This window comes from Paralichthys olivaceus, chromosome 18 (assembly GCF_024713975.1).
Source record: "Paralichthys olivaceus isolate ysfri-2021 chromosome 18, ASM2471397v2, whole genome shotgun sequence".
Classification (NCBI taxonomy): Eukaryota; Metazoa; Chordata; class Actinopteri; order Pleuronectiformes; family Paralichthyidae; genus Paralichthys; species Paralichthys olivaceus.
The window spans coordinates 5,987,688-6,015,585 of record NC_091110.1 but is presented as its reverse complement, the minus strand read 5'-3'; the positions used below and the strand labels follow the sequence as shown (position 1 = coordinate 6,015,585).

Below are 27,898 nucleotides of genomic sequence, written 5' to 3'. Positions count from 1 at the left end.
ATCACAATACATCACTGAGACTCTGCTGCCCCCTGCTGGGCATCTTTCTAAAAGGCTCTCTGCTGAAATAGTAACTGAGTTTTTCATGATTCAGGGTCCGTGAGTTTTAAAGGAGTAGACCAGCAGCTTTAGTGCTTAACAGAGTGAACTAGACACCGGCTCATTTCAGATTTTTACGGTGGAGAGGTTTTTACGCACAGATTTTACGCACAATCCAACCTTGTAATAACTGTGTGTTTGGGATATTAAGTTTCCCCCACTTGACCTATTTTATCACGGGGAGATACTTCACTGAACAGTTTGCAACATGATTGAATCTTCGTAAACTCCAGCAGAGGTCGGCTCCTGCCCTCTTGTTCCTGATGTTGTTCCCTGGTGCGCCCTCCCCTTTTCCCGGCTCCTCCTCTGTCTCCCTCGGACTCGTCGACGAACGATTCCCAAACTTTCCGTGTTCGAGCTTCCTGCAGCTCCTGTGCTTTTTCTTCTGTGGAGCAGGGTGGGCCAGTGGGGACCGATGGGGGAACCCGTGCAATATAAATGAAGTGTCCAACAGATGGTACAGATGAGCGAGCCGGCGGACAGACCTCTGACCCCGTTATCCACACCGGAGCAACTCCTCAACAGGGACTCCCGGGGGAGTCGGTGAGTGTGGGTGAGATGGAGAGGAAGGGCCTGGTCTGCTCCGCGGCCACAGAGGAGGCCACACAGGCCTAATGCATTGTGTCTGTTGGGATAAATATAATTTAATGGATGCGTACGTGGCACTGGATAAAACCAGACATTTGCATATTAGACCAGTCAAAACTTCTCCTATGAACTTGTAGTAATGCATGATAACCTGCTTTGGCTGTTACACGGAGAGGTGTGTGGGGGTTTTCATTCCACTCCTGCAAAATTGAATGTGTCACAACAAGTTGGACAATGTGTGTGCGTGTGTTTCCAAGGTGAGTCATTGCGCAGGAGGAGGGAGAAGAGAAGTGAACGGTGTTTGTGTTGCAATGTGTCCAGGTCTGAGGTGGAGAATGGAGGAGAGAGGAGGGACAGGAGGAGAGGAAGGTTACCTGCAGACCTCCAGCTGTGTGTGGACACAGAGTCAGACCCCTCGGAGAGCAGGAGGAAACCAGCCAGTCTGAGGTGCAGCAGGTTATATTGTCCTCTGTGGAATATCATATAATACACTGCCAACACTTGACTCTGTTGAGGAGCAGTGAAGTTCTGACACAGTATAATGTTGTGCTCTGAAGGTATAATGGCTTTTCTAAGTTTTTATCAATGTGCAGTATTTGTCAGCAATTATAATTTCTCCCACATAAGTGTGTTCGACTATATTCTCATTCATTATCTGCCTAAACACTAGCCTCTACTCTTTATGCAGCTCATCAGTGTAGGGAAATACTACTGCTGCTGGTACTACTACTGCTACTTCGAATACTAATAATGATAATGATAATAATGTGCCTTTCAAGACACTCAAGGACACCTCACAAATACAACCACAATCAAAAACAAAATGTCATGACATCATCAAAACAATATGTAATAAACTTAATAAATACATTATATTATTTTGTCTGTGCTATAAACTATTTATTAAAGTTCACTGCTCATGAATCTGGTGTAAATGTATTTATAATATTATAATAGCATACAAATATCTTGGAAATTGAATTAATTAGGATATTGGTTTATTTATTAGGATTTTGAACTGTTGGATAGACAAAAGCTATGTGGTCACTGTGACTACACCAAACATTGAATCAATCTATTAAGAAATGAATGAGCAGATTAGTTGATGGTGCAGGCTTTATCAATACTACATTTAAATATTTGTATATGCAAAGATACACTGGATTCCCTGCAGATTATTGAATGTAAATTCTAATTAAACCTCGACTCTTTGAAATATATCTTATGTTGGTTAGCCATTTGCCTGTACAGCAGAATTACGTGTGGATTTCTAATATTGTTTCTGTTGCACACATTTTTTTAATTCCCTCATCGTTCAGTTCAATTAAAAAAATGAATTTATACAACAAAGGAAACAAGCAAGTTTGCAGACAAAAGTGAACACTGACTTTTTAATTTACAAGTAACAAATACAATCTAAAATACCAACGTGACAAAGTAAGAAGGAGTTGAAGTAAATGTGGATTAACAGAATCATTGCACATATTATTACATGTCTGTACACACAGGGTAAAGTGACCAGACAAATTCCTCAAGGCATCAGCTCCTAGAGAAAATCATGTGTGTGACTGTGAGGTGGCTGAGAATGTTTTAACTGCTGAGGACTCATTCAGGATTTAGCTGTGTGTGCGGGTTTTGTGTTTTGTCAACAGACCACACACACACACACGAACACACACACACATATATTAAATAACCCAAACATAATAAATATTTACAGATGTTGGTCCTCTCAGAATGACTTCAGGTGGAGTTTTTCTCTATAATCCCACATAACTACTTGGTACCTGCATGACTGAAGGCCTGTTTACAGATTCGGCTGTTGCTGTGTAAGCAGCTCTTGTATAACCACAGGTGACTCTGTGCAGCGTCACATGAAGGACATGTGATCGTGGATTCTGTGTGGATCAGTAGAACAAGCGTTCATGTTTTATCCCGAGCTATGACTCCTCTGAAGCCGTTGCTGTTATAGTTGCTGTTGCATGTTGTCCTCTGTTACTACGCTACTGAACCACAAACACTGACCGTTTATTTGTCAGAGTGAAACCTGTGGAGCAGCTTTCACCAATGCTGAGCACGAGCGACATTGAAACCAAGTTTGAAAGGAAGAAACAGCCCAGTCAGGTAGGGACACGAGTTTTCACCAAACCTTTGATGGATTTTACATGTTTTTGTCAAATCTTAACAGATAAAATGTTTTTGCTTTCAGTTATCGAAGACAAATACCCATTATCACAAATTATTCAAGGACGTCAGCAAAGATGAGTTGCTCAAACAAAGTAGGTGTGAGGGGAAATATTTACTTTGATGTGAAAAGCACAGAAATTCAATAAGATTAGATCAGAGTTCAAATCTTAATGTGAGGTTCTGTGTGTGTCCACAGGTTACACGTGTGCCTTGCAGAAAGACATGTTATATCAGGGCAAAATGTTTGTATCTGATAACTGGATCTGCTTCCACTCCAAAGTCTTTGGCAGAGACACCAAGGTACGACTTAGAAACATCATTTGGCTTCAGCACCAGCTCGTGTTGTATATGTCTGAATTCTCTCACTGTGACAATTACCTGATTATATTTTCCCCAGATTTCAATCCCAGTGATGTCTGTGACATTCATCAAAAAAACCAAAACAGCATTATTAGTGCCAAACGCCCTCGTGATTGAAACCACAAGTGACCAGGTAAGAAGACTGTGGAGACAGTTTTAATCCCATTTGATATGAACAGGAAAGTGATTGTAAACTTTTGTTTTCCCAGCATGTGTTTGTGTCCTTCCTGTCTCGAAACACCACCTACAAACTGCTCAAATCCATCTGCGTTCATCCAGAGGTAAGTGATATCTAATATAAAACACTCATTTATCTTTATGGTACTCAGTATCTTCGCATTAGAGCTCGGATGAAAGTAAACATCAACAGCGACTGAACAGGGAAATGAGACAACTTTGTGCTTGTCTCAGAAATTAGATGAGATTAAGTCAAAATATTACAAGAAGAAAGTTGTAATATAATCAGAATAAAGTGATAACATTGCAAAAATAAAGTTATAATATTCCGAGAATAAAGTTAGTACGAGTATAAAGTCGTATTATTACAAAATAAAGTTATAATATAAAGAAAATAAAGATTTAATATTACTAGAATAAAGATGTAATATTATCAAAATAAATTTTGTTATATTAAGAGAATAGAGAATATGAGATATTACAAGATATTAGGCGTCAAAGGGGGAATATCAGAAGATCGACCTGTCACGTGCATTCAAATGAGGAATGTGGAGCATCATGTTCAGTTATACTAAGGAATTAGTTTTGCAAATAACCTTTGTCACATCAGCTCCACATTAAGTATCAGGACTTAAAGAATATTTAGTAAGAATCCGTCTGTATTCTGAAGAAAGAACCAGAGAGACTTGGAGGAAATGGCCTCTTCAGTGGAGGAAATGTTAGGTTACATCTGCTCGCTGTCTATAGTGGTTTCATACTCAACAAAAACAGTAGGAGTGGAACTCCAGTGAGTACGCGGGATTTCCTAAAACAAATAAACGGAGTTTTTTCTCATTGAATTATGGCTTTTTCTTGCATTATCACAACTTTATTCTCAACATCTCAGAAAGCTTTTTCTCATCAGTGTGGTCCCAATACTCCATCATACTCTATCTCAAATGAAATCCATAAAACAACACAGTGAATGTGAACATGATAAAGCAGCACAATCCACAATAAATCCATTGAGTGTTAAAGTGCTGCTATAAAAGGGTGAAATCTGATGCCGTATTGCAAATCAAGACCTGCGCCAGGGTTATTAAACTTCAATAGCAAGTGGGCCATAAAGAAAAATCACTGGGGGAATATTTGTCAAATAATAGCTACAAAACTCTTATATTAGCTGATAAATTCCTACATAGAATGAACTAGTGACTCACACTTTAATCCGGTATCACTGTGATTAATTCCAGGAGCAGATAGTCGACACAAAGAAGTAACCAAACCTGATTTATGCTGAAAGTCTTATGGGCCATAGAAATATTCTAAAGGTTTAATAGGTCCTTCACATACACAGCAGTGTGTTTTGTTTTCATTAAAACAGCCCAAACATCCACTGAGCACTAACATCATGTACTGCCTAAGATTTGTAAAATCTGAAATAATAATGTAACATTTATTGTGATAATTATAATTATTGTGATATCGACTGATATGATAATTGTTTATCTTGATATCATTTTTGGCCACATCACCCAGCTCCAGTTGTATATTCTGCACACTGAAACGTGTTCCCTGTGGCTGCAGGTGGAGAAGACTTGTAACAGCCCCATCCTGTCTTCCTGTGAAAACAGCTTCAGAGTCAGCTGCTCGTCGTCTCTTCCTCTGGTCAGTCAGGGGTCTGTCCGTCCATTTTACTGGAATGTTTTCACTGGATGTATTCATTGTACATGAGAAGATTTTCCACTGTGATAAGAGATCTATAGAAATGCCTTAATCTCATGTTATACAATAGCCTCTCAGTATGTGGCATTCATTTTACTGTATGGTTTTCCCTGCAGGATTTTTCCGGAGACTTCTCTGACCTGGATGGGGTGGTGCAGCAGAGACGACAGGAGATGATGGAGAGCAGCAGCTCCGACTCTCAAACTCCAGATTATGACAAAATAACTGGTGTGTGTGTGCTCCATCCTCAGCCCTCTGTGTCAACGCACCTTTACAAAGCTGCTATTTACTTAACGTTAATCCATTGTACACGTTTAGTTTTCTCCTCTCTGAATGTGCTCAGGGTTTCCACTGTCACTGTGGCTTCAGCCAAAGTGAAATTTGAGCCACAGAGGCTTCTCTTTTTGGTATTGTGAAGAGAGTTGGCATGGAAAACAGATCCCTCCCTTATTATTTCTGCCGTTCATAATAAGTAGCCAGCCTTTTCCTTCTCACACAGGGAACATGTTGATGTGTAAGGATGTTTGGGACTTCTGTTAATGTTTACTCTGGCTCAAGGTGGCAGTTTCAGTCACGGGTTCCCCTCTGTTTACTTGAGCAGACTTCAGCGGCCTCCCAGACTCATTTCTGAGTGCGGTGAAGAGCGGAGAGGTTTCAGTCCACGCAGATATTCACCTACAGACCCCGGGCCAAAAACACAGAGCTGCCCTCAACAACGGTACTTTAACAACTGCATCTGTCTGAGTCAAAGGAAGCTTTGTTTCTGCCTCTGTAGTCTTGAGTTTCACTTCTCACCAGAAAGAATTCAGTATCATTGGAAATGTCGAAAATAATGAATGGATGAATCTTTCACTTTTTATGTATGTTTAAAGATGTGCTTTTTGCTTTTTTAACTTAGCTTAGCATCAGGACTGTCCACATAAAAATACATATTTTAATGCACTTAATCCAGATCATTATCTAAATCTGCACCATATCACTTGTTCGTAGATATTAGCACTCTGGGCCTTTTTTTCCTAAATATATCTGTTTTATTTGTGGAGGAATTCACACAAATGTCAAAAAAAAATAAAAAGATATGCCCCCTCAATCAGCTCCTCTCAAAAAGTTCACATGTTCCTCTTTGGCCCATGTCCTACCCTTTCACCAAGTCTCAAGACAAGACAGTTCCCTTATTGACAAATTGTATTACAATTCTCTCATGATTTCGGTTATATCATTAGGGACAGAGCCATTTCCCAAAATGTGGACTTTTCTTTATCATTGCACCCTATACTACATTCTAAAATGTGAAATGCAGTTTTAGTACATCTGACATATACTAAATAATTTTTCTCTCTTTCATTTTCTTCATGATTTATAGGATCAGCCAAGCCAACCCGAGTAGTCACACTCAAAGAGAAATCCACTCAGCCCAAGTCGCTACAGGCCATCCTCCTGATCTATTTGGTGTTGTGAGTGGCCTTTCATTATGTGGAATATGAGAAGCTCGGTTTGTCTTGACAGGATGATTCCCATTTCCATAACAGCGGGTGTTCTGTGAGAAATGTTCATCTCTCTCTCTCTCTCTCTCTGTTTGTGTGTGTGAGCAGAGTTAGTGTTCTCGTCTTGTCCTCCTGTTACATGGCTTTCAAGATTGTGGCTCTCGAGCATCGTCTGAACTCCTTGGTGTCCATTGGGGAACACATCAGAAACGAGTAAGAGTTTGACTCCACAGAAGATTTCAGTGTGGGGCGCTGTGCTCCAGACATCAGATTATATCACATGCCCAAATGCCCTCACACTGCTTTAGGTCACCTGGTTAGTGCAACATCACACATTGTTTGGTTTATGATTTAGTGCAAATCTATTTGCAGAAATGCAGTGAGCCACAGGTCCCAGGATGAAGTGAATGCTGAGGTCTATGGAGAACTGTCCACCAACCTGTTCAGGCTAGAAAAGGTTTGTCTGATTTTAATAAACTGCCCTAGAATGTCGTTGATATTTTATGATCAGAAAATCTTACAATTGTATTTTGTAGATTTCCAGAAATGTGATTGCACCATTGAGTCAAAGTAGGTGTGATCTGTGACTAAAAGGCCCATGACTAATGAACACAGTGTTGATCACTATCAAACATGGCTATTCACAAAAATGTGATGAGGCAAACTCGCAAAATCAGTTTAGTAATATAAATTAAGAGTGAATAACTCAACATTTTAGAAAATGAGCTTTTTAATCAGTCTAACGTCATTTGTTTAACCAAGAAATAGTCCAAACGTAAACACAAATTATTAAATTTTAATTGTATTGTTGTGTACACATGAAACAAACAATATACATGTTAATTAATGGGCTTTAGAGCTGCTAGTAGGTGTATTTTTTTTTGTCTGAATATAGCTAAGCTAGCTGTCCCCCTGTTTCCAGTCAATATGCTAAGATAACCTATTGAGCTGCTGGTGGTAGCTTCATATTTAGCATTTGGGTTAGAGTGCAGCATCCACCTTCTCGTCTAACTCAGCAAGAGAGTTGTATATATGGACGTCTCCACAGTAGTTAAGAGTAATTTTATATGGTGTTAATATACATGTATATTTTTTTCTTCCTAGATTCAAAGAAACCTGCGGAAGCTACTTGAAGAGACTTGAAGAAGACCGTTGTCTGAGGGTCTGCACAGAGGCTTTATCTTTTATTAGACATGTGGTCAAACTCATAGAACTGTATATTAAGATGAAAGTGTTTCCACTTCCTCGGTCTATCCAGAAATTAAGCCAAAATATCTCAGATATGAAATCCACCATCTTGCACATTTGGAGCCAGAGTCTGCGGGGTAGTGATTTAGGGAATGGAGCCGTGGTAACGAGGCCCCGCTGATACACAGCCTCAACCAATCACAAGCCGGTCTCAGCTGTCAGTCATGACCTTTTACCACATTTAATAACATGAAATAACTAAACTAAAAACAAACATGCGTGAAAAATGTACCTTTGAAAAACATCAGTGTGATAAGAACTACCTAAAATTACAGAAACAATTTTGACTTTTTAGTTTGGCCCGTATCCCATCCGCTAACATGGAGGAGGCAGGGTTTATGATCTATACTGCAGCCTCCCATCAGGTGGCGAACAAGCTGCTTTGGCTTCACTATTGGGAAGCAGTCATGTCGTCCATCTTTATAGACAGCAACCATAGACCAGCCTCTGTAGATCAGGTTAGGTAATAGATCTGATGCCAAAGCACAGACAGCTCATTCAGAAAGTTTTCTCAAACTGGTGTGAACGTCAATTTAAATTGTGCAATATCCTCCCTTTCCACTCAGGATTATTTTATGCAAGAGGTGACATTGAAGCAGCGTGTTAGTGTTTGCCAGTGTTAGTGAAGCAACATTTTGAAGCCTGTGTGTAGCATTTATCGGAGCGCTTTGATTTTTTTCCTCAACTGTAGGATTTTGTTTTTAGGGTATCTAGGTGTAAAGGTCGTATTTGACTGGTTTTACAAACATTTCAGAAAAGGTCAACTTGTGCTGTTCTAATGTTCTTTAGTTTGAATCTCGTTGCAAATAAATTATATTTATGTTATGTAAATAAATCTTAATGTACGAGTGTTTGTTTATCTTTCAGTAACATTCATTATTGTATTTTACATTCTGCCATATGTACAGGACATAGACGGGATTGAAATGCTGTTTCTCTCTGATCCCCAGTGTAAACATATACATAGACAAAACATATAAGTAAGCAACATATTAAGTACTCAAAACATAGTACAGAGTACGACATAGTATGCAGTCATAAGGCAACACAGTGGATAGGACGGGAGTAGTCCAAACCGGAATAGTGACAGAGTGCAAAAACACACTTCAAGTCCACACGATAGCAGCAGTTGTAGTATTACAGAAGCACTTACAGTAAAAAAAAGATGAAATTACTGCAACTTAGTTAACAACTTAATTTATCATGAAGGATTATTAACCCATTCTTTAATGTGTGAAATGATAATCATAAAAATAATAATCATAATATTAATAGTCAAATCATTATTATTATTTTCATTGTAATTCTTATTATTATCTCTCTACTAACACTATATGTGCAGTACTACTTTCATATCACTTACTGCTATCCTCATGGTCATTACAACCACAATACTGTGCTCTAGTATTAGTTTACTGTCTTCAGTAACTTATTTTTATATAGTGCTGTTAAAGTAACCTTGGATCTGAACTCCTCTCATATAACACAGAGTAAATCAGTGAGTTTCACGTGCAAACAGAAGCAGCAGCATCGCAAACAAACTGAAGCTTTAAACTGAAGCTTCATTGTGCTCTCACAAACAAAGCCCCCGCCCACTCCTGAATTTTGAACCAATGAGATTCACGCCCCCACACCTCGTCTGCCTATCAACCGACGCCCCCCCCTCCCCTGCATGACGTAACACCCAGTCTGAAAGTGCAATGGCGATATTGGACAATAACAGCCGTCGCTTTCGGGGACCACATCTCTATTATGTGGCTGAGGCTGGAGCAAACACCGTCAGCGGGCTGCAGACGCGCGTGTAACATCCCGCACGGTGCGCGAGCGTCAACGTGCCACCGGGAGACGTGATTCCACGACCCGTGCACGCGATGACGGCTTAGACCCGAACCGCTGGTAAGTGTGAACTCCCGGTGCTGGTGATGGAACCTGCTTCTGCAGACGCTTCCCCAGCAAATGGTCCCTGGCAGGCTGGAGGGTTGGAAGGGGCGTGGCGGCGCTGGGTACCACTTCTGACTCCAGGATGCTGATAGCTTAGCAACAAGGAAGAAGGAGCAGGAGGCTGGAGACAATGGATGTGCGGGTTGTCAGCAGCGTTACCGGGTAGGCTTGGATGTGTGTTGTTGGACCGGAGAGCGAGGCAGCCGGTGATCATCCCCATCATCATCAGTTTGTGCCATGAATGTGGGAATGTAAACAAAGGGTGTGGGCCTGTCAGCTGGCCTGTGAGGAGCCATGATCACAGCAGGAGCAGGTTTTACACCCGTGGTACAGTCATGTCTGATGGGTGACAGCGTGTTGAAAAGGCTGGACGCTGCTGTCAGAGGCTCCAGCAGCTGCCTGGAGGACCCCAACTATTATACTATATATTATTTACATCCACTTCAACCTTCACTAGTTCCAGCTCCTGAATTGCTGCTTTTCTGTGACAGTAAACTAAACATCTTTAGCTTTTGGATACAGTATCCTTAGGTTTTTACTCTATGATCAATTTAATCAAAAAAAAAAAAATCAGACGATATGATCGATGGTGAAAGTACTCGTTAGTTTTGGCCCCACAGAGGTGTAAAGCTGCCACAGGCTTCATGACAAATGTTGGTGAGTAAACTAACTTGTGGTGCGGACATAAATTCAGCTGATCATACTTTACCTATAGCAAATATTTACCCTGACAATGAAAGTAATACACATGTTCAATATGAAACTTCATTTTATATAAGTGATATAATGTCATTAAAGCCCTGGGCGTTTATTGTTTGACTGGAGAGCGAGGCAGTCGGTGATCATCATCATCTTTGTCATCACCAGTTTGTGCTAAGTCAACCACAGGGAGCCATGAATGTGGGAATGTAAACAAAGGGTGTGGGCCTGTCAGCTGGCCTGTGAGGAACCATGATCACAACAGGAGCAGGTTTTACACCCGTGGTACAGTCATGTCTGATGGCTGACAGCGTGTTGAAAAGGCTGGACGCTGCTGTCAGAGGCACCAACAGCTGCCTGGAGGACCCCAACTATTATATATTAACCTTCACTAGTTCCAGCCTCTAAATTACTGCTTGTATGTGACAGTAAACTCAGCATCATTAGCTTCTGGGCTGTTGATCGGATAAAAACAAGCTATTGGGTGAACTTAACTTGACTTTGTAAAGTAATGACATTTTATAGATCGGGAAAATAATCTGCAGGTGTAATGGATTCAATTTAAACTGCAGCCCTACAGGAATGTAAACACTGCCACATGTTTCATGACAAAGAGCAAAGTACTCGTTCACAGAAATTGAATCACACAATATGTGTCTGCTATACTGATTATCGATCCCTTTAACATTTATGGTTAGGCATGTTTTGTTTGAATAGACTTAAGGGCTGACAGGATTATTTTGCTCTTTTTCTGTCTACAGACTTTGATCAATGATACATTTGCATCACTGAAATAGAATATCTGCTGAGTCAGGCCCTCAGTTCTTCTTCCCTCGTCTTGTGGAGGGACCATGTCTTAAATAGAGTTAAACCTTTTCATTCATAATTGCAGTAGTTCGTAGTACAACAGTATTTACTCCTACTCCACCACATCAATGCATTGCTTTAGTGACTAGTTACTATATAGATTCATATTAATGAATAATACTGTTGTTGAAATTTAAATACATAACTTAAACTTGTGTTTCTACACCTCGGTGCTGCTACTGTACCTGAGTAAAAGTTCTGAAAAGGTCTGCCACCACTTTGAACACTTTATAAAGGGAACTTCATTACATATTTTACCATTTGTACACAGTCATGTGGCAAATCAAAGGAAAAACCTGAATAAATGAGTAGAGGAACCTAATGGATTCACACCTGCACTACATAGTACAGTCACGCTGTTAACATCCAATTATGCTCTGTGGCATTTTTCCAAAAGTAGCTTCATAAAACCTATTTTCCCTGCAGGACATTCGCATTCTGTTCGTTTTCGTATAGATGCTGAAATTGTATTTATGACTTTTAAGGATTTACACAACCAAGCCCCTATATACACGAAGAATTGACTTCGACCTAGACTTAGTGACTTTAAGAAAGCATCTTTGGAACATAGTGAGAGGCGTTATACAAACAAATCTTGTTCTTCAGTGTATGGAAAAAACATGAAGAAGTGCATGACATGAACAGACTTTGGAAAGAGGTGTGGAAAACAGTGTTTTGGTCAGATGAGCTGTGATGATGCTGCTGGGGCATTGTGCTGACATGGTTTGAGTCCGGCTTAGTTGGAAGAGTCCCTGCAAATCAATACTAAGTTGTTCTGAGCGATCACCGATATCCTGTGATGAAACGATTCTATCGTGATGGGAAGGGTCTCTCTTCCAGAGTCACTGAACGTTTCAAAATGATTTGAATTATACGGCCTACGCTCTAGATCTCAACTCAATTCAATGCCCATGATTGCACAGGTTTTTAAATTGGGCCTGAGCTACACAGACTTTTGCATCCAACTTTATAAAATGTTTGTTTGTCCATTTTCCTAATAGAATTTGTTCCAAATTGCTTAGACCTGGAATATTCTTGAAATGAACTAAGAACAATGTCTTTCCTTTTTCCTGGAAGTTTTCAGTAAATGGAAAATCCAAAATCTGTGAAAAACAGTGTTAGCAAAATATTCACTGCAGCTAATTTCTCACCCAGCACTTCTCTTCCTGCTGTATCAGAATGAAAAAATGTCTTTAACATGTCCTGTGCTCTTGACTTGTCATCTGTTTGCCAGGTGCCACGTGTGAAGAGACACCATGGCCGCACAGGAACCGTCCCCTCCTTCGTCCATGGAGAGCAACAAGCCCGGGTTCCCCAAGAAGATCCTGGGCAACAAGCTGGAGGACAAGCACCTGTGCAACTGCTGCCACAACATACTCCGTCGACCGTTTCAGGCCCAGTGTGGACACCGCTTCTGTTCCTACTGCTTCAACAGGACAGTCAGGTGAGCAGCTGCCGAAGTGTAATGTTGATAAGAGATTTGAGAAAGAGGACTAAACACGTTTGAAAGCTACTGGAGTTGAGATTGACCTGAGACTGAAGGGCCATCTTGTTATACTCTTCCCTCTGCTTTCAAAATAATAACTTGTACAGTGGCATTTTATATTTTTTTACCACAAGATGAAGAGAAAATTACTTTAACTCAAAACTTTGCACTTGAAGAATTAACTAGAAAAAAAGAACTAGAAAAATATGTATGAATAAGGTTCATTACTACTACCGAGCAGAGTGTTGCCCTCAGAAATTTCGTTAAAGTGATAAAAGGTGTTTGGGTTTACTGCTGTTTGTTTTACTGTTATTGGACAGATTTGATTCAGAAATCAATTTCCCTCTGACCTGTGGAGGGAAAGAAGTATAAACTTGAAGAACTTGCTTAAGTACAACACTGGAGTAAATGTACTTAGTTACTTTCCATCCTTTGTTACCTGATGTTTCTAATTTGTTGTTTATCAGTACATGTTGTTGTTTTATTGCAGTAATGGACCCCAGAAATGCAGTGCCTGCATTAAAGAGGATATTTTTGAGGACCCTACGTCCATTTTGAAACAAGGATGTGTGAGTATAAACATATTTTTATCCAGTACAGTAAAGTATCATCTTTCCTAATTAGATTTTTTAATTAAAGTGAGTCTCTTGATTGTATCAGTGAATTCATCAGAATTGTGCCATGAATGCTCCAGTAGTATTTTAATCAAAAAACAAATGTATTAGATCAAATCTTTTGCATTGATTGTTTATAAGAGGTGAGAACATTGCAAAAATTTGTGATCCAAGTTTTCCAAAGCTCAAGCTTAAGTCTGCAGATGTTCTGTTTTGATCGAACACAAATTCTTCAGTTTATTATCACAACAAGAAAAGTATGGAATCCTCACAACTGAAAAACTGGAGCAGGAGAATCTTTTTAATTTTACTTTCATGATTTTTTTTATTTGAATGCACTAATCATTTCAGCTCTATTGTCAATATGCATTCAAGTTATGATAATGTTTTGAAGTTTATATATTTTTGCATTGAAAATGTGTCACATATGTATTTAACATGGTGGAGCCTTTCTCAGATCTGCTGTGGTTTTTCAGCTGCTCACTGAGGTTCTGTTCCTCTACTGCTGCTCTAAGACGACAATTTCCTGTCAGGAAACTCAGACACTAATAAAGAAGCACATGCACGGGCAAACAAAGATGGTTTCATTTTGATGCAGACTCAGACACTCAGCTGTTTCTATATATAATCATTTCAGATGTTTGTCACTTCAGTCCCACCGGTGACGAGACCTTTGTCAGGTTGAAATCTATGAATGATGCAGAGCCTGATTTCATCACATTCACACTGTAGCTTTTCATCATACATAACCACTAGTAGAAAAAATACTGAGTACAAGTACCAGTGCAATCAGTAAAAAGTACTGGTTGTTGAAAAAAGAGCACTAACTCAGGCCTTAGCAAAAATGCAGATGATATAACAAGACTGTTATGCATCAGTGTTTAAGCAGCATGTTACTGTTGTAGGGGCTCAAGATGAAGGTAGTTTTATAGACTTCAAGGTTCAAAGGTTCAAAGCGTTTATTATCATATCTACAGAAATTCTTTCTTTGCCTTCCACTATGAATACCGTGTTTGTTAAGGATCTGTGTGTTGAGCTAGTCCAGGGTGGAGTCAGGGCCAGTGAGTATTTGTATAGTTTTGCATAGTGCTCTTCCTTTGAACCTTTCAAATGGTCACAAGATCAACTGAAGTGTTTGTGAGGAGATTAATGGAAGAAAAAGAAACAAAGTTCTGAAACTGGACTTTGCATTATTTTTGTTCTAATATTTGCTTTTTAAATTGATTTATTTACCTCTCTGGTTATCAAACCATGAAATGATATGAAAAGTACACACACCTTAAAACTGTATTTTTACTTCAGTAACTGTAGTTAAGTATAATTTACAGATTAAACAGTATATTGTGCAGTATTATCTGAAACATCAATGTACCTCTTTTTTAGCCCTTTATGTCCAAACGGTTCCAGGTACTAAGTGGATGAGAATGAACTGCTCTGTGCTGCTTCATACCTACGATCTCGTCTCATACTCCTGCAGTCATAGTTCTGATGTTGAAGTCTAGTTTATCAGATCAATAATAATAATTTAATAACAAAGCTCTTGCAGGACAAATGTTGGTGCTCATGATTGTTATTTTTTTTTATTTCACCCCTAAACTCACTATGAAGGAAAAAAAAAAAATACAATTTCAATCCACACATTTCCTCAACATAAATAATTAATATAATGGAAACAGGGATGGAAATGGAAACATTGCACAGATACAGTGTGAAACTAAATCCTGTTTGTTTTCTCTTGTTTTTTCAGGCTTTTCCTGACAACGCTGTTCGTAGGGAAGTTGAGAACCTATCAGCTGTTTGTATCAATGAAAATTGCACTTGGAAAGGCAGCATTAAAGAGTACGAGGTGAGATGACCTTAGACCTAGTTTCATGACTTTCTTATGCCTGAACATTTTTAGTGTGATAGGTAGTCGATCCTTTGTAACCTCCGCCAAGGAGGTTTTATCTGTCTCTTAGTAGCAGGATTACCAGAACACTTGGCGGAAGGATGTCTTATGGGTCAGGAAAGAACCCATAAAAAGTTTGTGCAGATCAGAATAAATGGGCAGAGCCAAGAAATTTGTTTCACTTTCTCACATGCAACAGATTCTGAGTGACAGGGACACAGACTCAAGAGAGAACTGCATTGCACACAACTGCAGCAGAAACTATGAGGTTTGACTGTAGACGGTAAAAACTTTACGGATGATATCGCAAGTGAGCATTCTGCAGATAGTGCTACAAACAGCTATACAATGCAGCAACCAAGCAAAACACATATATCTCTATATGTAAAAATTGGTTTACTGTGAAATTAGCCGGACAAAGTAGAATATGACGAGCTGCAACAATCTAGATTATGAATGGGAAACACTGCTTTGAATGAATGTGTACGTTCTGCAGACAGTTTATCCAGAAGTGGCCAAATTGTAAAGTCTGCCACAACAGCTCAACCTCAGCTCTCCTTCCTACAGCTGAACCACGAGGGGAAGTGTGAGTTCATGATCATCCCCTGCCCGTCCTGCAAAGAACGGATCCGCTTCAACGAACAAGAACGCCATAATGAGCGAGAGTGCCCGGAGAGAACGCTCAACTGCAAGTACTGCAAGGAGCCATTTCACTTCAAAAACATCAAGGTTAGAAATTATTTATTTGGATTTAAGACGCTCGTGTCATGTCTGAGTACATCACAGCAGCTCTTTGTGTGTCACTCGTTTTTTTTTTTTTTTTTTCCCAGGCACATGATGAGATCTGTCCCAAGTACCCGATGATCTGTGAAGGCTGCGCCAAGAAGAAAATACCCAGAGAGAAGGTGAGTCATCTCTGTGAAGCTCATGTAGACGAGAGAAATATTTTGTCACTCAAGTCACAGAGAGACACAAGCGAAAAAAATACAGACTGAACAACCTAGAAGGTCTTATAAATCCTCTTCCTTCTGTTCTGGAGATTTCCACAGTTCTTTAAGACTTTACCAAAAATATTCAGTGCATTAAAATGTGTTTTCTCCACTGCAGAATAAAAAATAATAACTGCCAAGTTTTCCATTTATGATTCTGCTTTCCATCCAGGTATCAGATTTATTTTATTTTCACATGCAGTTTACAACCGTATAAAACAAGATAGAAATATAAATTAAACAGATTAATGAGGGATCATATGCTCATATATTATTCTATAAACTTCAGAATAAAAAGATGGATATAGCATATTGTATAGTTTGAAAACTTTATTTGGAGATTTTGAAAAAATAAGAAAGACAGATAATGAACAGAAGAGTTCATTTCATCAGCACATAATAATGCAAAAACAAAAGAATTAGTAATAATCAGGAACTAATCACAGTCATGAGGATCATGTCTCAAAATTGCAGCAGACAGGATATTTTTTCATTTATTTAGTTTGAAAAGTATTTTAGGATAATGGAAATATCTTTAAAATCAACCTGCTGGGTTGTTGAAATGTTACCAGATATGTATTTTCTATAGAATCAGATGCCTTGCTGTCTTTTTCACTAATGCCCTTTTGTTTTTTGTGTTTTTTCTCCAGTATGTCGACCATATTAAGTTCTGCAGCAAATTCAGAACTCCGTGTCGATTTCATGTTGTGGGATGTGACATTTCTGTAAGTAACTGGATTATTTTCTCAACATTATTTTTATATATCTTTACACATGTGTTCATTTGAAGGATTGTATGGAAATTATCGCCAAGAGGGGGTTAGATAGGCTTTTTTTATTTGAAGGCTAAATAATTCTATCACATTATTTTTGATATTCAACACTGCTCTTTGGAAGATGTGTGGAAGAAACACCTCCAGCATGCAGGGTGGCAACTGATGATTATTTTGATCATATGATAAAACACTGTATTACTGTATTTGCTGTAGAGCTTCTGGTTACTAAGCAGAACCATCCCACCTTTTCATGTAAGACACAATGATGTGGGATGAAATGATTCTCTAAGAATACAGTAAAGTGTACTGAGGCTTTAAAGATGGAGGTAGAGGCCAGTATATAGACAGTATCAGTAAAATCAAGAGCAGATGTAATTATGGGCTGGTCTTCTGACTTGCCGAAGTCAAGAAGGATTTGTTTGGGTACAAAAGTTTTGACCTCCAGTTTGTCACTTCCTTTATAAAGGTGGAGAAGGAGAAGATTCACGACCATGAGCGCGCCTACGCCTACGAGCACCTCAATTTGTTGTTGCACTACATCATGGGCATGAAAGTGAGCATGGAGGGCCTGCAGCCCCAGGGACTGGAAGTAGCCGGACACAAACTGGTGGAGCTCCAACAGTCCCTCAGGGAGCTCGAGGCCAGAGTCTCCCAGCTCATCACCACCTCCTCTGGGCCTCCCGTGCAGGGAGCCGCCGCCTCCTCTTCATCCTCCAGCTCCGGTCCCCCCGGTCCACCTGCTTCAGCTCCTCTCCCCCCACCACCCACTCTGGCTCCCACCCTCTCTGTGTCCACCTCTTTCACACCTTTGCCCAGCTCGGTGGGAGCAGCGCTGGAGCTCCAGCTCCACAGCGAGAAGACCAAGGTGGCCGAGCTGGGGCGCAGGTGCACGGAGCTGGAGGTCAAATCAGGCACGTTTGAAAATGTGGTGTGTGTGCTGAACAGAGAGGTGGAGAGGTTTGCCACCACCATGGAGGCCAGCAACCGTCAGCATAAACTGGACCAGGATAAGATCGAGGCTCTCAGTAATAAGGTAGGACTGAGAGGGGACAGAACCAAAACTGCCACAGTCACACTCTCAAACACACATGACATTATTCAAATACCTTTAAATGGACCACAGATTCTTCTTCTCCAAGAAGAATGAAACCACAAACTATTAACTGTTTCCTTTTATTGAGCACATATTAAATGGATTGAATGGAAAACCTGTTAAAGCGGAGTGTGTGTTTTTATTCCAGGTGCGACAGCTGGAGAGGACAGTGGGGCTGAAGGACCTGACAGTTGCTGAGATGGAGGGCCGGCTCAGAGAAATGTCTGCCACCACCTTCGACGGTGTCTTTGTCTGGAGGATCTCTGATTTTGCCAAAAAGAGACAAGATGCAATCGCAGGTCGAGCCCCTGCCATGTTCTCACCAGGTATCATGAGTCATTATTGTAGAACCGCTAAAACAGAGTTTGAAAACTCTGCTTAAACTGTTTCAGTTTGAAAACTCCGGAGCTGCCCTTTACTCGTGATGGGCTCGAACGGAGATGTTTGGAAACGATGACATAGACACTCGGCCTTCCCTGATTTGTCAGGCTGTTATCACATGACCCCCTCCCGGTAGACTCTGTTGTCTTTGCTCACAACTGTTTTGCAGTTAAATTATGCATTTTACAATGACACAACTGCTTACATGCACATGCCCAGTGTATGTGATATGCAGAGATGTTATGTAGAGTAATACATTTTCCCTGCACCTCAAAGTTCACACTATAAAATACACAATGTTCTCCTACGACATTCACAACGCACTGTGTTAAATGATGACAGTAAGGATGATTAGCACTCAATTAAGTATTGAAACACGGACTCTAGACCTGACCTCATCCGACCTGATTAGACTCAATATCCATGGACCCAGTCCCACTTAGGTGGCAGGTCAGGCTCTGAAAGCCAAGTCAACCTATTTAGATATGTGTTTCAGGAGCCTGATGACTAAAGCTGAATTCACCTTCCCTCTATTTCCCTTTCAGCCTTCTACACCAACAAGTATGGCTACAAGATGTGTCTGCGGATCTATCTGAATGGAGATGGGACGGGGCGTGGCAGCCACTTGTCTTTGTTCTTCGTGGTGATGAGGGGGCTGAGTGACGCTCTGCTCAAATGGCCCTTTAACCAGAAGGTAAAATATATAAAGGCAACAGGGGATATTTACGAAGGATTTGAAACCTTGTTTACGTCATCAAATTGTTATTAATTACTAAAGGCTCTTCTAAGGTTTTCTGCCTAAAGGGAAATTTGCTGAAAAAAATGTTTGATCTCATGCAATATGGAATTTAAAATGGGTACGGAAAAGACTGATTAAGTGACTTTCTCAGCTGAGAACCACAACATATGCACCATATGATCGAAGTAGCCATACTTATAATACTTAATACTTCTTATGATAAGAGTATTAAGGAGGCCTGAACAGATAACACATTTATTTTATGAACATTTATGTTTTTGGAAAATTGATCTTGTCCAAAGAACATTTTTCCTAAAATATCTCCGCTTTATTTTATATGAGTCATTATTGTTGAAGAGAAGACAGTTTTGGACCTACAGGGGTGAAAAAACACAATAATATCATTCATATTTGATTGATCAGAGACGAGATCCTGTTATTTAAGATTTCCTCACATATATCTGTCCACCTGGAAGGAATCCTGCAATGTTCAAAACAGTCGTCTCTCCAACCAATATTCCAAGTTGAGCAGTAGAACAAGCTTTCTTTTGCACTGATGAGTATCAAAACAGTTTCAGCACTTAGTCATCCTCACTTCGTATCACTGATGATTAATGTGGCTGGGCCCATTTAACACTGTAGAGCCCATGAGGCTGATACAACCCGGCCCGTTGTTGCATGTCTTCTCCTCTCTCCTCATTTACTTCTTCACTGTCCTATCAATAAAGGTTGGATGGCACAAAAAAAGTCTGTAGTTTTAAGGTACTGTCATATTTTTGACCTACGAACATTTGCTCCATGTCACATCTACTGAAGCCGATATGACAGATAAATTCAAATTGGTGCTTTCTGGTTAATCACTGACCACGAAGGCAAGGAGTTTTTTCGTTTAAATCATCATCACAGTTATTTGAGTACAAAGCTATTTATTTTTCTGCCACTCAAGTCAATAAATAAACTCATTATTTTGGTTTTACATCAGATGGACCAGGTTTAACTTTTAAATGGTTTTACCAGAGACCCCTGAATCGCCCCTGTGCTCTATTCAAATGAATGACTGGCCTTTTTTTTCACACAGGGCTAAAATTGGACTGAGCTTAGAGAAAATGCTTCAAAACTTTCAATAGTGCATAACACAGCTTTAATCTTGTTTCCAGGTGACATTGATGCTGCTGGACCAGAGCAACAGGGAGCACATCATCGACGCCTTTCGACCTGATGTCACGTCCTCCTCCTTCCAGAGACCCGTGAGCGAGATGAACATCGCCAGCGGCTGTCCGCTCTTCTGCCCGCTCTCTAAGCTCGATGCCAAGAACTCCTACATTCGCGACGACACCATTTTCATCAAGGCAATCGTGGACCTCACTGGCCTCTAGATGGGTGATTCCACAGGGTGGGACAATTTGGCAACCAGGCAGCTCTTAGACCATTACGGCTTCATTTTGGCTCAGTCGTGGTCCCTCTAGGGCTCCTCCGTTCAGGCATCTTACTGTCCCTCTGCAGCTTTAGGGAGACAAACATGCTTGCAACTGCACGCTGGGTGTGGCTGCAGTTTGCTCAGTCCAGGCGGCGCTGGCATCGTCATACCCGGTGGTCTCTATGCGCGAACCACCGTCATTAGTGTACATTTTGGGAGCAAAACTTTTTTTTCCCTTTTGACTTCACAGCACCAGTCCCATGGTGATGAAGTGTCACTTCTATTCTGCACATACGTTTTCAGTTAAAGGACACAGACGTGAGCACCAGTGCAGCGTGGTCGGCACAGTGTCGAGTCGAAACAAAATGTTGACGGAGTGAAAAGAGCGGAACAGCATCTTTTTTCATCTCCTGCGTGTGAAGAGTTGGGACATGCAGACTGTGTTAGTGGAGGATTGTAGATTACAGGTCGTGTAAGTGATGATTCTGATGTTGCTGTAGAACGCTGGCAGTAGACTTGTACTAGAGTTAGAGCGTGGCTTGATGCAGTTTTAGCTTTTTCTTGCAGACTGTGGATATTGTGAGCTTCTCAATTCCAGTGTGGAGTGAATTTGCATAGACAAACGTGGAGTTATGTTATGAATAAGATTACAGGCGTTTATTTTTGCCTCTTTTTTTGCGCAAAGTGCATGCTGCTGGCGTTTTAAGTATAAAGTTGCTCCTTAATATGACTGAGCTTTATGAGGGTTCCTCGTTTGTTGTGAAACTTGTTAGTGAATTAGCCATCCGTGATGGTGGACATTGCCTGCATGTCTTTGGAAACAGGCTATTTACATGTAAAGTTAGTGTCGCGTAAGTGTTCCTAATAGGGGTTGGTGGTTCTGATCGGTGGATTGGTACATCTGTGGAAGATACAGTGAAGTTACCAAGGAGTCAGGGCAGCTTGCCAGTCAAGCCTGAGGCGTAAAACTCCAACAAACACACATAGATGGAGTTTTCCCCCGGGGATATGCTCATTAGCTCACATCTCAACACATAGTACTGTGCCCCACCACAGACTGAGGTCAACACAGATTCCACGAAATGAAGGAAATGTCTGTTCCTTGTTTTCTGTCCTTACGGTATATGTGTTTCTGCTGCTCTGAGATAGAATCTAATATATATGTTGGCGCAAATATACATGAGGTAAATGTGTGTGGCGAGAGGCTGAATACAAGAAGTTGTGATGCGTTGTTGTAGGTGACGGGCCATTGTGGACTTTATTTATTGCAGATTGATGTTCAAGTGCAGCCCCAGATTAACTTCGAGACTTCAGTGTTTTAATGTGCTCTCACTTATCTCTAATACGGCACCACAAATCAAACACATGGATCGACAGTATTTACACATATATATCGAGATGTTTCTGCAATTATTCTACGTGTCCACCAGGGATTGCTGTTCTACTTACTTAGCATGCATGCTGAGGTTTTAAGGTTTCACGCTGGCCTGTTTGAAAACCAGTCTCGACCTGTATTGGAACCTCTCTGTGCATGGGAGGCTTCAATTCATATTCACTATGGAGTTTCACGCCGGTTTCCTACGCGTGTGAAAGCATTTATTTGTATTTGTTTGGATGAGAAGACGTAATCATAGAATAGTTATTATGTTATATCTGGCGCTGCTTCTGTTTCAACAGATGCCTCTGCCTATATTCATAGCAATTTATAAATATGTATCTTTCATATCATACTGTTGAAATAATCTATATATCAAAGTTAATATACACGAGATGTTATAATAAACATAGTATTACTGAATACCTTATTAATTCTATATCTATATACCACCTTTTTGTTTGTCAAGATGGTTTGAACAGGCCAGGACAACCCCTTTGTGCAGTAAAGACTAGAGTGCAATATATGATTATGTCTTAGTTAGGTTTCGACGACACCTTGGATTTAAGGGTTTGCAGAGGTCATGCTCAACGTATTTGTCGCCGTTTGTTTACATGAGTCATTATGGCGCTGCTGAAGAACTGCAACCAATTTTGAACTTTCCAAGGAAAATTGAGCTTTCCTTGTCATCAAGAATACATCAACCTGATATCACTAACATGGGAACCTCTAGTCTGTAGTTCCTCGTGAAGCGAACCGACGATTTTTACCCAAGACCGTTTTAACGATGAGGAATTCTTGCTATATCCAGTGAGTGGGTTTCTATGTCTAACTCAAAAAAACCTGTCAGTGATGACTGAGCATGTGACAAGTAGAATTACATGAACTTTTTAAACCTCCCGTGTTCTTGTTAATGTGCCAAAATCAGATATTACCTCTGTATACTAACAATGTTGTATTGCAAGTATTTTATGTTCTATGCTAAAAAATATGGTGCCAAATATACAGGATTTATATTTAAGTTTTTATGTATGTGTGTGAGCGTGTTTGTGTGTGTGTGTGTGTGTGGGCGTGCACGTGTGCCACTTTTACTAATGATGCATGGGTCACTACTTCGATGCGCACCAGAGAATACGATTAATACTGTCCCATGAAGCTTTCCTCAGATGACAGACCCTGCTGAGGTTTCTGAATGTAAGCTTTAATTCATTTTTTAAAAAACACAACAGCAGTTCTGTAATGTGACGCAGTTGACTTGAATCAACTTTATTTGTGCACTTTGTATCGGTTGTTTGTCCAAACAGGGTATTTTGTTGAGTGATTTATGTACCTCGAAATCAGAGCCATATATATTCTGATGTTGATAATTGATGTATTATGCTATAAAGGACATGCAGTATGTAATAAAGTTTGTTAGTTTCAGCCTGGCGATTATTTGATTTCACTAAAATCACTGGGGTTGGGTTAATGTAACACAGATGTAGTACACGATAATGCTTATTATAATCCTAAGCGTTGTTTAAAACCATTGTTAGTATTGTCTTTTCGTATTAGTAATGTGTTATTTATCCAAACATTGATTTGGACAGAGTTTCAGATACATCACGGTAAAGATTTACCTTAAAATTGTTACAAAATGTATTTATAGTTGTACAAAAGAATGTAGATGAAAAAAAAACTGCAAAGAATATAAATGTCATTAAGAGTTACAGTAAAGAGAATAAAGAGAACCAACTGCAAATTAGAAGTTTATTTTACTCAGGATAAACAATGAATCACAAATTAAAGAACAGGGCTGACATTGGTTTAAAAAAAAAAATTGTTTCTACCATAATATTTTTAGCATTGACTTATTGTTTATGGTTTTATAGTGTGATCGATTGGTCCACGCAAACCCTGCTTAAGGGTCACACAATGAATATAATTATTATTATTTACAAAAGCATTTTTAAGCTTCATTTTTCTCAACTCATGTCTAATTGTTGCTGTTTTATGGAGAACAGGTTAATTCTTCCTGTTTGGGCCACATAACATCAGTTAATTGAAAGTACAGACACTGTAAATATGACATGGAGCATCTGATTCCTTGTAACCAAACATGTTGTTACTCCTTGATTTCATCTTTAATGGCACTCAGCAGAGCCCATACCTCCGAGGCCAAATAATCATGATTGTCCAGGTCAAAAATATTTTTAAAAAGTGGTCTGAGTGATGTGTACATCATAAAATATAGTTAAAGAAAGTGAAAAAGAAAATCCTGCCCCTCAACCTGCATCCAGACCAAACTTTAATAGGCTCTTCTCCGGCTCCATTTCTCCACTAAGTTTTGGAAATTGGCCAAAATAGTTTTTGCATAATCCTTTTTCAAAAACAAACACCAGTGAAAACATAACCTCCTTAACCTCCTTTCATAGGTCAAGTGATGCAATTGTACTTCATAATCATATTAATTTTTTATGGAAAATATTAATTCATTACAAAAGATACTAATTATTATATTTATAATCATATAATCTTAAAAAAAAAAATTGTATTAAGAATTATAAAAAAGCCTAAATAATCCTTCAAAGTTGCATAGGAGTTAAGTATTGAAGTGAGTGTATTTAGTTACTTTCCTGCACTGCTCACTAGAGGGAACTATAGATCCATTAATAAATAGACAAAACCCTTGTGAGTCTGTTTTGCTGGTTACCCAGTACCCAAAAATAAAAAATTACATAACGTCATTTAGCTGACGCTTTTATCCAAAGCGACTTACATTTAAAACCTGATTTAAATAGAGTTTATTATACCTTTCTGGGCAGTGTAATTTACAGACTATTTCCAATTTCTAGTTAAATTGAATAAAGGCCTTTCATTTCTGGAAGTGGACACACAGGGCAGTTTGACCCACGAGACAACACTGTGCATTGTACACAGCTGAGAGCTGTCCAGATGCACACTTAGAGGATAACACTCGTTTGTTTCCTGCAGTTACTTAATAAATGGACAACCACAGAACCTCTGTGGTTCATGTTGTACAAAACAAAACACTTCCAGAGCTTTTTGTTCAGAGTAAGAGCAATTTAATTTCTCATTTATATTTTTAGATGTGAAGTATCTGCCCTGGTGTTGCAGATGTCATGTTAACCTCAGAGTGCTTTTACAGGCCTGGCTGTTGGAGGACGCACTGATGCAGCTTCACTGCAGGATGTGGTTTGGGTGAATGGATGGGAACAGTGACCCTAATTATTTTTTTCTTATCCACATCCGTTAAAACTGAAATTATTTTTGGCATCTTTGTGCAGCCCTGTGCAAACCAATGTTTGCTTTATTATTTCTAACACAAATAAGATTCAAATCACTGCAATGTGCCTTAACAATAAACAAAGAGAAGGAAAGAAAAAGAAGAAAACCACAACATGGTGACTTTTTGAGAAACTTTTTAAAAAGTTTGAGGAGTGTAACATTTACTCAATTATTATAGGCAAGTACGATATTTTGCCATTTTGATTGATTTTACATGTGTAAGGTGTCTTCAGAGGAACCCATGAATAAAATGCAATATTATTATTATTATTATAGTACATTTAGTCCTATTTAAAAAATACTAGTGAAACTCTGTCTTTGTGTTTGAATTACTTTTCTAATATTGGTTGGTGCGGTGCTTCACTCCCACTTAAGGTAAATCAAACGCACCTGTCTCAATGACGCAGTGTAATTGGGCCCTCGCGTCTCACCTGGTGCTGGACTCACCTGGACTAACCTGGCTAAGCTAACCTGGCTACCCGCAGTGAAACGCGCTTTAAGGAGGACACCACCGTGTTTTGTCGTTAGCACAGTTAGCAGCTCCCTGAACAGACACTTAACACGTGGACGCCGGTGTCCCGCCGGGCGGAGACTGAGACCAACAACTCCCACCAGCTAAGCTAAGTATCTGCTACTTGTGCTAACAGGCTGTGGCTAATGTCCTGTGGCTGCACGCTCAGATTTGAATGTGGACACATGCAGAAACACCGTGAGCTAACGTGAGGCTGCGGGTTGTTTGCTGTCCTGCAGAAGTTGACACTGTCTGGTTGATTGTGAGGGGTTTGAAAGGCTGCGACTGCTGCTGCATGTTTGTGTCACTGCTGGGAATCTGTCTTGAACATCTATTACCACTGTACCTGGACATGATTGACAGCCTGGTGCTTGTCCACACTGGTGTTTGTGCATCTGGATCTGTGCTGGTTTATGAGGGGAGGCAGTGAAACCTGCTGCAACGACAAGGCTTGTCTTGTAATTGGACTTATGTAACAGCGACCTGTGACTGGCAGCTGGAGAAAACAGATGTTCGAACAGACTCGCTCACAGTGCAGGTGGTGGTCACAGAAGGAAAGTGTTTCCATAGAAATGTGGATGTTAAGTTTGCTTCACACACAAACACTGGCTGTGAGCAGAGGCGTAGCACAAGATTCTGGGCCCCATACACAAGCAATCTCTGCAGGCCCCCTTCCCCCTCTCGATTCATGATGTCCCTCATGCATATTTGAATTTCTTATTAGAATCAACTGTGCACATGAATGTGTAGTGTACTGTGTGTTAGTGTCACTAAAGAACAGTATACAGCATACCCAATTTAGTGTAAGTACACCTCTTGAGATTTAGAGGTGTGGAGATACTGAATTTGTGGAAACATGATGGATACTGGATATTAATTGTTATCGTGGGAGAATATGTTGATGGGTGCTATAAAGAAAGGGGTATTTGTGTTCTCCCACACCCATATAAATGTATTTCAAGTAGAGCTTTGACTGCTTTATGTGGCCTTCGATACCTTATCTCCCACTCAGGGTATATTTTCAGGGAAGCAAAATACAAAGTGTCTCACCAGATCTTCAGTTTAAAGGTTTTTGACATTGTCCTCCATTTCCAGTTGTTTTCAATAATTTAGCTTACAAAAGATACAGCTGTTGTATTTTTGCATGGGACTGTAGTGGTGAACTGACAGAGACCAGATGAGATACACATCACTATGAACAAAACAAACAAGAATGATGGAGCAGTAACTTGTACATGAGCCAGACAATGAGATCAGCATATTCTGAACACCTCTCCACTTTTGGATAGTTATCTTTAAGTCTGACATTAAGCTCTAATGCTAGTGGCATCCCTCAGACTAAACAACTAGAGTAATGAATGTGTTATTTAGTTTCATGGAACATGCTGCAGCTTTGACCCAATGTGGGATTACATTATGTTCAAGCATGATTCAGCCTGCAGAGGTTTTTATTAAACCAATCAATTCAGCTGTAACTGTGTCTATCAATCTCTATCTGAAATACATTCATGATTTGGTTAATTACCATTAACTTATCACACAGTAGAGTAGAGCCTACCTCTGCCGAAGCCCAACAGTCCCCTCATGAAAACACATTCAAATTTCACACAATCATAAATACCAGAAAAAGAGAAAAACACAATTTTAAAGAAAGTAGGAGCAAATCCAATCTCAATAGACCCCCCTGATCTGAATCCATACCAACATTTCATGGGGTTTTCCTTGGGTCATACCCCCCCCTCCACAAAATTTCATGGAAATCTGTGGAGATGTTTCTCTAGACTGGTAATTATGGGTGAAACCAAAACCACTATTCCAATTCTGTTAATTTGTTTATGTGAAGTGTTTATGCCAGTTTAGTGGCATGAAGACAGTTTGGTTGACTTTTATGGGGAAGCATTCTGGCATTTTCTCTTGATTATGAACAGCAGTTAGGATTTTGGTCTCAATTTATTTCCCTGTGCCTGTTATACATGCTCTTTGTCTT

At 39.8% G+C, this 27,898-nt stretch overlaps 1 protein-coding gene across 1 annotated transcript; it reads left to right on the top strand.

The window, feature by feature from the left end:
* The first annotated feature begins 415 nt into the window (after positions 1–415).
* On the top strand, positions 416–23,524 carry gramd2b (GRAM domain containing 2B). Its single transcript, XM_069513954.1, has 25 exons — positions 416–642; positions 1,009–1,134; positions 2,727–2,811; positions 2,897–2,966; positions 3,071–3,174; positions 3,272–3,367; positions 3,444–3,515; positions 4,978–5,058; positions 5,232–5,343; positions 5,717–5,833; positions 6,479–6,569; positions 6,708–6,812; positions 6,972–7,169; positions 8,143–8,305; positions 9,870–9,950; positions 12,589–12,798; positions 13,308–13,409; positions 15,202–15,300; positions 15,910–16,071; positions 16,173–16,247; positions 16,982–17,056; positions 17,574–18,140; positions 18,349–18,526; positions 19,127–19,275; positions 20,478–23,524. The coding sequence occupies exons 1-25, from the start codon at positions 554–556 to the stop codon at positions 20,694–20,696; spliced, it is 3,426 nt and encodes a 1,141-aa protein (XP_069370055.1). The 5' UTR covers positions 416–553; the 3' UTR covers positions 20,697–23,524.
* The last annotated feature ends 4,374 nt before the right edge of the window (positions 23,525–27,898 follow it).

Bases quoted from the DNA above. Each gene is read 5' to 3' on its own strand.
- gramd2b (XM_069513954.1), top strand. From the start codon at position 554: ATGGTACAGATGAGCGAGCCGGCGGACAGACCTCTGACCCCGTTATCC. The intron at 2,967-3,070 runs GTAGGTGTGAGG...GTGTGTCCACAG, and splicing joins AGATGAGTTGCTCAAACAAA to GTTACACGTGTGCCTTGCAG. The intron at 16,072-16,172 runs GTTAGAAATTAT...TTTTTTTCCCAG, and splicing joins TTCACTTCAAAAACATCAAG to GCACATGATGAGATCTGTCC.